Source organism: Jaculus jaculus, chromosome 2, assembly GCF_020740685.1.
Source record: "Jaculus jaculus isolate mJacJac1 chromosome 2, mJacJac1.mat.Y.cur, whole genome shotgun sequence".
Classification (NCBI taxonomy): Eukaryota; Metazoa; Chordata; class Mammalia; order Rodentia; family Dipodidae; genus Jaculus; species Jaculus jaculus.
Window position 1 is genome coordinate 170,380,326 of NC_059103.1, and position 14,270 is coordinate 170,394,595.

The following is a 14,270-nucleotide window of genomic DNA, read 5'->3' on the forward strand; positions in this document are numbered from 1 at the left end:
GTAGAAGGATCTTGGTGAGTTTGAAGCCAGTCTGGGCTACAGAGAGAGTTTCAGTTTAGCCTGGGCTAGAGTGAGACCCTGCTTGAAAAAAAAGAAAAAGAGCTGGGGAGATAGCTTAGCAGTTAAAAGCACTTGCTTACAAACCCTTCTGGCCTGGGTTGGCCTAGATTCAATTCCCAGGTACACACATAAAACCAGATGCACAAAGCAATGCATGTGTCTGGAGTTCATTTTCAGCAGCAAGAGGCCCTAGAACACCCATTCATATCCTCCCTTCTCACCTCCCCTTGCAAATAAGTAAATAAATAAATAAATAAATAAATAAATAAATAAATAAATAACAATATAAATCAAAAAAGTGAATAATATAAATGCCACCTCATTGACACATTTTAATTATTCTTTTTCTTGTTTTTTCAACAGCTTCACCACAATACCTACAACCATTTATTTCTGATAAAAATGTGCCATCTGAATTAGAATACATGATTATTTCCTTTAAAGACCCACACGTGTACCTTCGACATTGGAATAGTGGCTCTGAGTGCCAGGAAATCCGGTTCTCATCTCAGGTGGACTGTAAACTTCTAGAGTACAGAAATGTCACAATGCAAAGTGTGGTGAAACCCTTCAGCATCTTTGGGCAGATTGCACTTTCCAGTGCTGAAGTAGAGAAGCTGCTTGACTGTACCATGATTGTGGACTCAATATTTGTAAACTTTGGACAACATGTCGTTCATTCTCTAAATACTGCAGTACAAGCTTGGCAACAGGTATGCACATCCAAACATCCAAAACAGTTTATAGATTGGCTGTACATGAACTTTATTAGGTACACTATTTTATCACTTGTAATCATAAGTTAAACACCAGCAGAAATGTGAGAAAATGAAGATTTGATGCAGACCACATTATGTGGGCCATCTGCTTTTTAGCCAAATGATGCATGGGTTTTTGTAAGTAACTTTGGAGAATATAGGTTTGTCACCTGCATCAGAGGTCATACTCATATATTTATGACTATCATACCACATGCAGGTAAAATTTCCACTTAGCTAGGTGCCAAGTATCTGAGTGTCAGTCTCAAGAATGAAGAGCCCTTGTAAGCATCCCCGATTGTCAAATAGCAAATGAGCAATGGGATGGAATCTGTAAGACAGAATGGCCATGGCCTTCCTTTGCTATCATCCTGCCTCTTTCAGTTACTAAAAAGTACTCCATAGTGGATTTTTAGGATCAGTTAAATAATCTTAATGATTTTGCTAATTTATCCATCTGAAAAATAGGTTAAGTATAAATCAGTGCTAACTGACACTTAAAATGGGAAACCTGCCCATATCTACTAGCATAGTAATAATTCTATAAAATATTTAGATGATGTGTCTAGCAATTCTCAGCAAATAACTAAGGCTTCTATGCTGATTTTAATTATTATGTCATATGTATTTACATCAGGCTTGGTCACTGTTTAAGCTGAGACATTTCCCCCATTTTGTGTATGTCCCAAACACTTGCATGAAGCTGGCTGTCCAGGAGTAATGGTCTTGCTCCTGCACTGATGTCTCTAAAGTTTTCATGGGAATAAGTAAAAAGGATTTGGGAGAAATTCTTATGAGACTAACTTGAGAAATATATAGAAATAATTTATGTAAAATAAATAATTCTGAAAAAGAATTTTAAGTTCTCCTAAAATATTTGTGAGAATTAAATTTTATGGGAATAAAAGTTAATGTTTTCTTTATATGCATGAAGATCTATACAAGACTAAGGAATTAATTACCTAACATGGTACTACAATAGCAAAGGAAAAGAAGATAACACATCTGTTTTATATTTTAGGAATCTTTTTTAAGGGCATTCCATGGTTTTCTTGTTGCAAAGGACATGCGTAAAATAAGAGCTAGTGTGATCTAAATCTTTGCAGCTGGTTCAAATAGCACGTGAAAAAACCCTCTATGGCTCCAATTTCTGGGGCTTTTTGTCATATTTTGAACAATGCATTTAATAAAAAACAAACGTAAAAAATATAAGAGTCGCTGGTAGAGCATTTAAAACTGGGATATTTTTGTCTTAGTATCAGAGCCATTATAAAAGAAATCATGTAGCAACTACTGCAAAATGGCCTTCAGAAATATCAGTTTCCTCACAGGGTAAAAATATTCTCTTAGACACAGCTATATGTATAAATAAAATATGGTACATAAATATTTAAATGTTTTAAACCACATCAGTGTGAATGACTGACTGGCTAACACAGTGCCTTGGAGGGATATTCTGATTTTTTTTAAAGGAATTGTATATTTGATTAAGTAGAGCCATATGTCACATAGCATACTGCTGACAGGTACATTCTATGAATAGTTGGTTCTGATTTATACAGGGATGTGGCAATGCTTACATGAGCCACAAGAGGATATACTTCTGTAATTGTTGCTGTAATTTTCTTGTTTCCTCCCATGTCAAGGGTACTTGCCACCAAGTTTTAATGTGGTAGGCATCTAACCCTATGTATTCCAGAGTAAATATATGATGAAATTAGAGGACATTGAAATGGACTGATACGGGCTTATTACATTCACTGTTTCGGAGATGTTCTGAAAGTAGTTTAGAGAAAAACGTGAGAGAGAAGCTTAGGTCCCTAGATTTAAGTTTTACTGTGTGTAGAATAATGCTGACATGCAGTGTAATTGTTGACAGTAAGAAAAATTAGTTTAATAAGCAGGATGAGTGATAGGAGTATGCCATATACTTTTTATCAGATTCACATCATGAATAATCATTTTCACCCAATGTGGATGGACCAGACAGTTGAGTCCTTAACAGTTTGACCCTTCACCTTTAGGTCATAAGTTCAAAATTAGCAGAAGCTTGATCAGTGTCTGCTTTCTCCGGCTACCAAGTTTTCTTTCTTTTTTTTTTTTCTTTTGTAAATATACCTGTTTTGTTAAAGTATATTAATGACTCAAAATACAAAATTCAGTTTGCTTGATATTTCTATCACCTTCCCAGATTTGAGCCAAATAACATTTAAAGGTGTTTTGGTTTTCTAATCATATTTCTTCCCTTATAACAAAACAGTACCTCAGTGAGTTGCAAATGTCTGTACAACATGACATGAAATTTAAATGTGAATAGCTATCTTTTTACTACAAGTCCTCACAAGCATTTTAGGACTCAGCATATATGATGTCACTTTAAATCCATATGAAGTTTTTTATAATATTGCAGAATTTAAGCATTCCAAGAAATATTTAAACTTATTACAGTTATAATAAATTCCATAGATGAAGGAGCAGAAGAGAAACAGTTCCCTAAGGACTTTGAGTATTCTTTAGAAAAATGTAAACAGTCCCCTTGTGTTCTTTAATTTACATTTTTTCCTAAAACCCTCATCATTTATTAAATGTGAGTTTTTAGTATATGTGCTGCTGAAGAGAGTACTAAATGTGAGTTTTTAGAGATGAAGAGAATAAGTAATTTTTTTTCCCACTTAAACCCCATCTGGTAACTTAACCTCTGTGTTGAGATTGATCCCAATTCATTATGAAAACTGAATTTTAATCTCAGGATGTGTAACTAAGTGGGAGATTGGAATCATATCCTTTCCTTCATGTTTGTACTCTTGGATGGAAAGAAGAGAAAAATGTTTACAAGGAGAGCAGTTTATTTTGATTATATAAGTGGATAAATCTCATCAAAACTAATTATATACTATGATTCCAGTTTGATTAAAGGTTTATAGATAAATACATAAAATAGGATTGGGTAGTATAGACTAAAACAGTAACAGGCAGGACATTAAGAATAGAAAAGTCATTTAAAGATAATGCTTTAAAATATTGCTAGCAGTTATTGCTGGGCATAAAACTAGACTTTTTTAAATTTATACATTCAGGCTGGGGAGGTCATTCAGTCAATATAGTTGTTGTATTTAGCTTTTATTGCTGGCAGAAAGCACCCGACCAAAAGCAGCTTATGGGAGGAAAGGGTTTATTTTGGCTTACAGACTTGAGAAGAAGCTCCATGATGCAACAAAAAAAATGTGGCATGAGTAGAGGGTAGATACCCCCTTCTGGCCAGTATCAGGTGGACAACAGCAACAGGAGGGTGGGCCAAGCATTGACAAGGGGAAGCTGGCTATAATACCCATAAACCTGCTCCCAGCAACACATCTCCAACAAAGTTCCATTTCCCAAATTGCCATCAGATGAGGATCAAGCATTTCGAACACATAAGTTTATGGGGTACACCTGAGTCAAACCACCCGAACCACTACAATAGTGCTTGCCTTGCATTCATGAAGATCTGAATGCAATCCTAAGAACCCAGATTTTAAAAAAAAAGTTATAATAGCTCGAATTTGTATGCTTGTAAACCAATTACTGGAAGACAGGGACAGGCAGATAGAGTCCTTGCAGTTTGCTGGCAAGCCAGTAGTGGTAAGCTCTAGACCAGTGAAAGACACTGTCTCTAAAAAGCAGTGGGTGTCCTCTAAGAAATACAAATGACATCTGAGGATGTCCTCTCACCTTGAAACGCACACACACCCACACTTGCAAAATAAGCTTACTCTTCTATATTTTCTATTTTTTACACAGTAAACATATATTGCAAGTATCATTTGAGATTTAGGCTTGGGGATATAACTCAATGGAATGGTATTTGCCTGGCATACCTGGGTTCAATTCCTAGCATAATTTAAAGGCAAAAATTGGGCTAGGAAGATGAATCAGAAGTTAAAGGCACTTCCTTGCAAAGCCTGACGACCTGGGTTCAATTCCCCAGTACCCGTGTAAAGCCAGATGCACAAAGTGGCACATGCTTTTGGAGTTTGTTTGCAGGACCAGGAGGCCCAGGCATGCCTATACTGTTTCTGTCTGCCTGTGTCTCTTGCTCAAATAAACAAAGTATTAAAAATAAAATATGGCCTGGAGAATTGGCTTAGCCCTTAAGGTACTTGCCTGTGAAGCCTAAGGACCAGGTTCAATTCCCCAATACCTACATACGCCAGATACACAAGGTGGCGCATGCATCTGGAGTTTGTTTGTAGTGGCTGGAGGTCCTGGCACACCCATTCTGTCTATCTGCCTCTTCCTCTCTCTCTTTCAAATAAACAAGTAAATAAAATATTTTAAAATACAAACAAAATTACATCATTTTTTAAATTTTCTGTGTGCTTATTGAGGAAATTGTGCAGAGTGCTAGAGAAGAAGTTGTAAATAGTTCTGGTCTGTTTCCTGCTTTATGCATCACAATATCTAATGCTGATACAAATTAACAAGTGCTTTAGGTGAAGTAGAGTGTCATGTGAGCATAAAATAGGGAAACCTGGGCCAGGTGTGGTGGCACATGCCTTACTCCTAGCACTTGGGAGGCTGAGATAAGAGAATTGCTGTGAGTTCAAGGCCAACCTGAGACTTGAAACTACACAGAGAATTCCAGGTCAACTTAGGCTAGAGAGAGACCCTACCTCAAAAATAAAAAGTGTATGGCGGTGGCGGGGGGGGGAGCCTGGTCTGACCGGGGTAGGATCACAGAAGAATGCTCCGAGGCACTGACTTGGCCTAGGGAACCTAAAACTAAACAGAAGCAAGTTAGTCCCAGCAGAGGGAAGGCACTGAGGCAGGAAGAAGTATGAAATGTTGCATGAATTCAAAAGAGGCCAGTGTAGTAGTGGAGGAGCTAGGGAAAGGCTAGTAGAGCTAGGTTGTTCTCAGCAAATGGGGAGAAGCTAGAAACACTGCAGGAGCTGTGGGCAGGGCCCAGGTAAGATGACATCTGAAACCCAAGAACAAGCAAGTTTTGAACTCATGGCTAATGAATAAAAATCACCAGAGTGAATATTATGGCTATGTTTTAGCCTCAGCCAGATTATCTTTAGTGATTACTGTGGCTGTCAAGCAAAAGTCAGCTCTATAAGAATTGAGAGTGTCAGTGAGAGAGGAAGGATGATGAAGGGTTTTGAAGGCCTCAGGGGCCCCTGGAGAATGAGGCCTACTAGAGCCTCTTGACCACCTGCAGCCATAGGGTGCTCACTTCACTAGCATCTACATCATGAGCACTGGATTGTGTTTCCCAAGATGACTCTTTTCCCTCTTGAAGTTCTAGGTCTGGTCTCCATCCCAGGGAGCTCTGGTATATTCATCCATAGATTCCTTAGCCTAGTACCTCTTTTTTATTAAGAGCAATCTTTTCTATTTTATTTTATTTTTATTTATTTATTTATTTGAGAGAGAGAGAAAATATGGGCATGCCAGGGCCTTCAACCACTGCACATGAACTCCAAATGCATGTCCCACCTTGTGCATCTGGTATACATGGATCCTGGGGACTTGAACCTGGGTCCTTTGGCTTTGCAGCCAAGTGTCTTAATGATTAAGCCATCTCTCCAGCCTGCCTAGTGTCTCTTGATTCCTTGAATCACTATGCTTCCAAGTTGTGTTGCCTTTGACTCTACTTCCTCCATAAATGGGTAGAGATCTATAACCAGGAAATGGAGACCAACTGGAGAAGCATTTGCTGCCTGTTATTTTCTGTTATCTCCAATTGATTAGCTAATTATGAATTTTTATTATATCCTTAAGTTGACCACTTTTTGGTGTTGTGTTTTGAGGTAGGGTCTTGTTCTAAACCAGGCTGACCTGGAGTTCACTAAGTAATCTCAGGCTGGACTCAAAACTTAGATCTATCCTCCTGTCTGCCTTCCAAGTGGGATTAAAGGCATGTGCCACCACGCCCATCAAGTTCATCACTTTTTATACGATCTTTTTAGTTTACCAAAAGTATGCTTACTGGTTTTAGGCCATAGCCAGAGTAATAAAAGTATAAACACAGAAACACCATATCCCTTTTTCAGTGTTTTTCTATACTAACAGCCAACGAAGACCACTTTCAGATGAGTAACAGGTATGAACCCAGGAACATATTACTAATTTGCTGAGCCTTGGCTGATTAATGAAGCATTATTCACCAACTTTGGCTATTGGCTGAACGCGACAGGCACTAGAAACTGTTTTTCAACATTATTCCTCTTAAAAACTGCAACCTGGCTTTTAACTGATTCTGGGTTTGATCTGTTTTGTGTGTTCAGCCTCCTAACAATAGAGGGAAAGTTATGGTGTTATTTATATCTTTCCCTGAGCAGATTTGCATACACACACACACCAACCAACCCTCCCCCCTAAGGGATCTTGGGATATATTAACCTAAATGATCCTTGCTTTCTGTAGGGTACAAACTGTGGCTTTGGTAATTGGTCTTGATTGTAGAGTTTAGAAGGCTGGGAACATGGTAATTCTAGCTTCTAGTAATTCTACTTAAAAATATGCACTACCCAATACAGCAGTCTACAGCATGTTAATTCATTTTAAGAAATGTTCAAAGTTTGTGGGATCTCATTGTTCTTTTCCTCTTCTGTGTGTATGATCTATTTTGTAGGAGCATAAATCAAAACACATTCTTGGAACTTTCATGATCTTCACAAGGTATTTTTGTGCTAACCCTGGAAGTATAGAGGACTTTGAATACCAGAGCTAATGACAACAGATCCTTTGGGTTTCTGTGCCGGAACCATGGCCACTGGGCAGACAGCTGCCAAACATCTTGCAATTAATCTGATACACGTTGGCTTTCATATTCTTTTTCTTCCAGAACAAATGCCCCGAGGTAGAGGAGTTGGTCTTCAGCCACTTTGTGATCTGTAATGACACACAGGAGACACTGCGGTTTGGCCAGGTGGATACTGATGAAAATATTCTGCTGGCAAGTCTCCATAGTCACCAGTACAGCTGGCGCTCTCACAAATCCCCACAGGTATTTGGGAAACAGCCTTACAAACACAGCAGTTGTTAAGCTTGGAGAATAGTTTATTCTGCACTTGTGTGCCTGTGTCCAGTTATTTCCATGTTTAAGTCTCCCAAGGAATCATACAATGTAGCTGCAACTGACACAAACCAAGGAATGCTCAAAGGAGGGACCCAGAGCACCCATGCTTCCCTTTGAATGGGGTGTTTTCTGCTGAGCATGGGTGCTGTTACAGAAGGGACTGGGTTCTAAAGCCAAAGCATATGAGACTCTCTCTGCTTCTGTTTTCTCATGTGCAGAATGGAGGTGAACATAGTGTGTGTTCCTTAAGGATGTGATGACTGAACAACCTGATATTGTAAGGCACTTCACTGGTGCTGGCAGACAGCCAACATGCTATTATCCGTTCATGGGTACATGCTATGTACCAGGTTGGTACTGGGCATGAGCAAAATGTGCCATGGGAGCACAGAGAAAAGGCATACCAAAGGATGTCTGTCTTCTAAGTGGTATAATTCCATTTTTCTGTCACTGTAGATGGTAATAATTAAAATGTGGCCTATAGAGATAATCTACAGATGAATTAATACAAAGATGTGGTCTGAATAAGTAAAAGAAATCCTACAAAGAGCCTCAACAATAATGCATTCTAAAACTCTGTGTAAGGCAGAAACTACTATCTGCTTGTGATTAAAAGGAAATCATTAAATTATAGAACAAGTTTTCCCATGTGGTCTATAGACTAAACCAGAATATGTTACATCCTCAGGCTCCATCTTCCTTCTTTGCTTGCTGTACCTCCAGTAGCTACATTCTTTCTTGTTTTTTCTTCAAATTGCTGCACTGTGCGTATAAGATTTGGAAAAGTAGATATAATTAATATTTGTCATTTAAATATATTTATTTAATTCAAATTAATCTGGTAAGACATTCAAGCTACCTAAATCTTTGTAATAGAAATTCTCATAAAAATTTCTCATACAATATGATATTAAAGTTCATAATTTAGGGTGAATCACATGCACTTTATTTTCCAAATTTCCTCTTGAGAAATTTCCATGGAAAAATGTGTTTGCCCTATATAACTTAATGGATGTTTTGTGTGTGTATGTGTATTTTTTAAACTGAGTTTTTATTATTTTTTCTTTTTGATTGCAAAATGTGAAAGCATGCTGACATACAGGCCAAACAAAAAAAATCTGCACATATGTAACCCCAATTATATTAACATTAGCTGTGTAGCCTTTTAGATCTTCTAGAGGTTTCCATGGTAATGGCATGGCCAACAATGAACTGCTAGGGGCAGAAGAGAAGCCTTGGAGGAGCCGTAATAATGTGTAATCATGTGCTCTATCTGTAGCCACTTTGCATGTATGCACAAAGCAAACTACAGGCCTGACTGACAGAAAGCAAGGTAGAGGACTTTTCCCCTCCTCAGAGCTCTCACTAGGATTCCTGAACACTGGAGCAGGAATAGCAAGATGATCATATGAACAGATAGCTGAGGACTATGGGGACATACAGTACCTGGGAGAAGAAGAGGTCAGTTGGAATAAAGAATGGATGGCCACTGTCACCACTATGCCTTTCATATTTGAGTTGTTTTGCATATTTTTAAGGCTTTTGTGTTTATTATTATATAGTTTTATATATATCCTGTATACATACATATATATATACATATATATATATATATATATATATATATATATATATATATATGGTATATATATCCTGTATACATATATATGTATATATATATGTACACACACACATATATTACATAGGGATGTTGCAGGAGTATCTATATCCTGTATACATATATATATACACACACACATATATATATACACATATGTTATAGGTAAAGAGACTTAATATTAAGTTTTCTATTCAGGTAGTGTTATTTCTATTTACTTTCTATTTATGTTCTGTTTTCTTTTTCCTTTTTTTTTTTTTTTTTTCGGTTTTTTGAGGTAGGATCTCACTCTAGCCTAGGCTGACCTGGAATTCACTATGGAGTCTCAGGGTGGCCTTGACCTCACAGCAATCCTCCTACCTCTGCCTCCCGAGTGCTAGGATTAAAAGCGTGTGCCACCATGCCCAGCCCTGTTTTCTATTTATGTAGTGTTTCCTTCCTCTAACAGTTGTTTAGGTTTGGGCAGCATGATTTTTCTGTTAAAACAGCAAAGTTATGAGGTGTTGTATTCTTATTTTTTCATTTATTTGTTTCAATTAGCATACAGAAGTTTAAGAATTATTATGACATTGCCAAACACAAATTGTGTTAGATGATTCTCCTCCCCCTCATCTGTGGGCTGAGAAATCTCTGATGTAGCATATCATGTAAGTATAAAGCTAGAGTAATGTGGGATTCTTAGTCCAAGTCTGAACTATATTTAAAGAATGCATTAAGAGTCTTTTAGTAGCAAACTGGAAATATAAACCAGGTATTTTTTTTCTTCTAAATCTGTGGCTGCATATTCTGAAGGCACATTTTAAGCAGAGTCACAGTCATTGTGTTTTTTTTTCTTCTTTTCTGAGACAGGGTCACATGTATTCCACATTGGCCTTGAACTCACTATGTAGCCCAGTGTGCTCTTGATCTTCTAATCCTCTTGCCTCCACCTGCCAAGTGCTGGGATGATAGCATGTGTCGTCGTGCCTGGCTTTTCCAGTGTTATGGATCAAACCTGGGGCTTTAGGCATGGCAGGAAAGTACACTACCAACTGAGGTACAGCCCCAGCCTTTGGTGTAATCTTCTTCAGACTATAACTTAGATCAAAATAATATAGATAAGCAGAGCGTGGTGGCACACACTTTCAATCCCAGCACTTGGGAGACAGAGATAGGAAGAGCACCATGAGTTTGAGGCTACCCTGAAACTACCTAGTGAATCCCAGGTCAGTCTGAGCTAGAGCCAGACCCTACCTCAAAAAAAAAAAACAAAAAAATTATATAAATCATTATCTCTAGCCAGAGGTGACATATACCTGTAACCTCAGTACTCGGAAGGGTAGCAGCAGAGGATCCATTACGTACTGAGTTTGAGGACAACCTGGGCTACATGATAATCTATAGCAAACCCTCCTCTCCCCACTTAACTCCCCAAAAGCCCTCCAAATACATTTAAATAAGAATCCTTTAAAAGAAAATAATGTCGTCTTACTGTTTCAGTATATGCTGGAATGTTTAAGACCCTCTGAAACAAGAGTCCTTAATGGGCCCAGAGGGTCTTCATGGAATTCCTTACATCCACAACTGAAAACTCTGCTGTGTCCTAATGAGAGGTTACATCTGAGAATCAGGAAAACTAACCATTTAACTTGAGGCTGCACCTGGAGCTAGTCATAGATGCAGAAGTGAGCAAAATGTTCCTTTCCAGATTCCAACTCATATCCTGCATTGCCCAGCAAGCTGGGTTTTAAGAACATTTGTGTCTGAGTGTTTATGCTACCCTGGGTGTTAGTCAATTCATAGTCTCGGGGAGGATTTCCAGAGTTCATAGAATGTAACTACACCAAAAAACGTAGCTTATATTGCAGAGATCAAGAAAGTAGCAGTGACACCTGGAAAGGTTTCAGAGGTCAGGATATCTTAGAACCACACAGAAGGTTGCTAACAACACTGAGTCCCAGTAGGATGGGAAGAAACATGGACAAACCAATTCCAGAAATCCAAAGCTTTTAGAATTAGAAGTCATAAACTCTCCCTATAGTTCCTAACACGTGCTTTGAGGCAGGAGCACTTAATATGTTGGATATCCTACAACAATTTCTTGCCTAAACAAACAAAGAAGAACAAAAGTATTTCCTAGGGAATAATTCACCGTGTCCAGCTGTACAGAATCATAGATGCCACCACAAAGGACCCTCAAATATCTCAGGTCAGTAGACCTCAGATCAGGTTGGAAGCCACAATAAGCAGCAAGGAGCTGGTCTTCAGAGAAGAGCTTCACATTGTGCAGCCTAGAGGTGTGAGTTCATGGAATCCCTTCCCAGAACATGAGCAGCTTGTGCAGCCTAGAAGTGTGAGTTCATGGAATCCCTTCCCAGAACGTGAGCAGCTTGTGCGGCCTACAAGTGTGAGTTCATGGAATCCCTTCCCAGAACATGAGCAGCTTGTGCGGCCTACAAGTGTGAGTTCATGGAATCCCTTCCCAGAACGAGAGCAGCTTGTGCAGCTTAGAGTCAAAGGGGTTTAGTTTTAATTTCACCAAGACTGGTAAATGCCTCCATACACTAGTAGAATCGTTGCATAGACTATTAAAGTTAACTTCCTTTCCTTGTTAAACAAGAACAGTGTTAGTAATTAAACTACTCGTGAACTGCAATGCTTCTGCTTTGTGTCTAAGGGTTTACACTTGCTTTATACCCTCCAAAAACACAACTTGTAAATTGGGCAAAATTTTCCCAAGTGCAGAATTCTAGTTATCAGTGACTTAATTTTGGTAATTAAATCAAGGAAAGTTGAAAAGACCTCTGGATAGAGTATGTGAAATAATAAGAGTATTTCCTCAAAGTTAATATAGAAGTAGTTTGATAAATTTTTGAAAATGGAATATTTTTTAATTTGTTAATTTTTATTTACTTGTTTATTTATTAGAGAGAGAGAGAAAATGGGAGTGCCATGGCCTCCAGCTACTGTAAACAATCTCCAGACGTGTGCACCCCCTTGTGTATCTGGCTAATGTGGGTCTTGGAGAATCTAACCTGGTTCCTTTGGCTTTGTAGGCAAACACCTTAACCACTAAGCCATCCCTCCAGCCCTAAATGACAAATTTTTTTAAAATGTAAAATGTTAACTAGGCAAGAAGTAGTTCTGATAAATAGCATAACATCTTGCAAATACTCATTGTATAGGCACAATAACAAAAATATAAACACTAATTATTTTAAAACAGATGTCAGCAAACATTTTTCTGGAAAGGGCCAAGTGCTAAATACCTTAAGCATCCAAGGTCTTACCATCTCCACTACAGCTTCTGCAAAACCAGCCATAGTAATATGTAAGTGAACCGGCTTGGCTGTGTTCCATGAAATTTTATGTATGACCAAAGTAAAATTTAAATTTCATATCACTGTCACACATAATGAAATCTTTTCTTTTTTTCAACATTAACTTGTAACAGTTCACAAGCTATCTAAAAGTAGACAGCATGCCCAATTGGGCTGTGAGCCCAAGTATACCAACCCTTGCTTTCATGTTCTTTGGTTTGGGTTGATACATTTCAGTAGCCTAATGGTTTGATGTAAAGTTTGTTTTATGGCAGGGGAGTGGCCCAGTGAATAAAAGGCACTGTTTAAAGTTCATTTTACCCTACCTGTGTGGAGTTTTTGTCACTTCAGAGTTTGGTAAAAGTCTCAAAAGTTAAGAAATGATAGAAAGTATGTAAGTCTAACTCATATAATAAGCACATACCAAATAAAAATTTTTTTTTGCTCATTCTAGGCCTAATGAGTATATGAACATCAGAAAGTTCTCCAGTTCCCTGTTTGTATGTAAAAATATTTTAAATTGAGATCTGATCATCCTTTCATTTTGCCTAAAAGGGAAAACAACATGTTTTATACATAGGCCTATCTTAGGGTAATTCCAGCCAATTGTCAGTTTTATTTGCTAGCCTGTGACTCTATTCAGTCACTTCTCTTTCCAAATTCATTCATATCTGTACACATGGATCTAGAGAAAAAAGAGATTCCTTACTGGCCTGTTACAATTTAAAAACTAAAAACAGCAGACCTGGGAAACAGGGAAAGATTCTGTATTACACACGTACTTTTTAAAAATTTTTTAATTATTAACAACTTTCATGATTATAAAAAATACCCCATGATAATACCCTCCCCCCCCCCACTTACCCCTTTGAAACTCCACTCTCCATCTTACCCCCTCCCCATCTCAATCAGTCTCTCTTTTACTTTTGATGTTTTGATCTTTTCCTCCTCTTATGATGGTCTTATGCAGGTAGTGTAAGGCACTGTGAGGCCATGGATAACCAGGCCATTTTGTGTCTTGAGGGAGCATGTTGTATGGAGTCCTGCCCTTCCTTTGGCTCTTACATTATTTCCACCACCTCTTCCACATTAGACCCTGGGCCTTGGAAGGTGTGATACAGATATTGCAGTACTGAGCACTGCGGTCATTTCTTTCCATCACCATGATACCTTCTGAGTTGTCCCAAGGTCACTGCCATCTGAAAAGAGAAGATTCTCTACCCAAAGTGAGAGTAGCATTAATATACGGGTGTGAACATTAACAGAAGTGCTTACTGGGCAGTTTGATAAGCATAGTATATACACATTTGGCCAGACAACAGCAGACGTTACACCCCTAGGGCTCATGACTACCTCTGTTTTAAGTTTTCAGCATCAGGGATGTATTCCCTTCCCATGGAGCAGGCCTCCAGTCCAATTAGAGGGCAGTTGGTTTCCCCCGTAATAGATGTGCCACTATTGCACCTGTT

The 14,270-nt window shown here is 38.3% G+C and overlaps 1 protein-coding gene across 5 annotated transcripts in view; it reads left to right on the forward strand.

Annotated features, from left to right (window-relative positions):
* Vps13b (vacuolar protein sorting 13 homolog B) overlaps nucleotides 1–14,270 on the forward strand; it is a 659,022-nt gene that overhangs the window by 565,136 nt on the left and 79,616 nt on the right. For all 5 annotated transcript variants that reach the window (XM_045143281.1, XM_045143283.1, XM_045143282.1 and 2 more), the window contains 2 exons: nucleotides 424–773; nucleotides 7,651–7,812. In XM_045143281.1, the coding sequence (XP_044999216.1) occupies nucleotides 424–773; nucleotides 7,651–7,812 (512 nt within the window). The remainder of the gene's footprint in view (nucleotides 1–423; nucleotides 774–7,650; nucleotides 7,813–14,270) is intronic.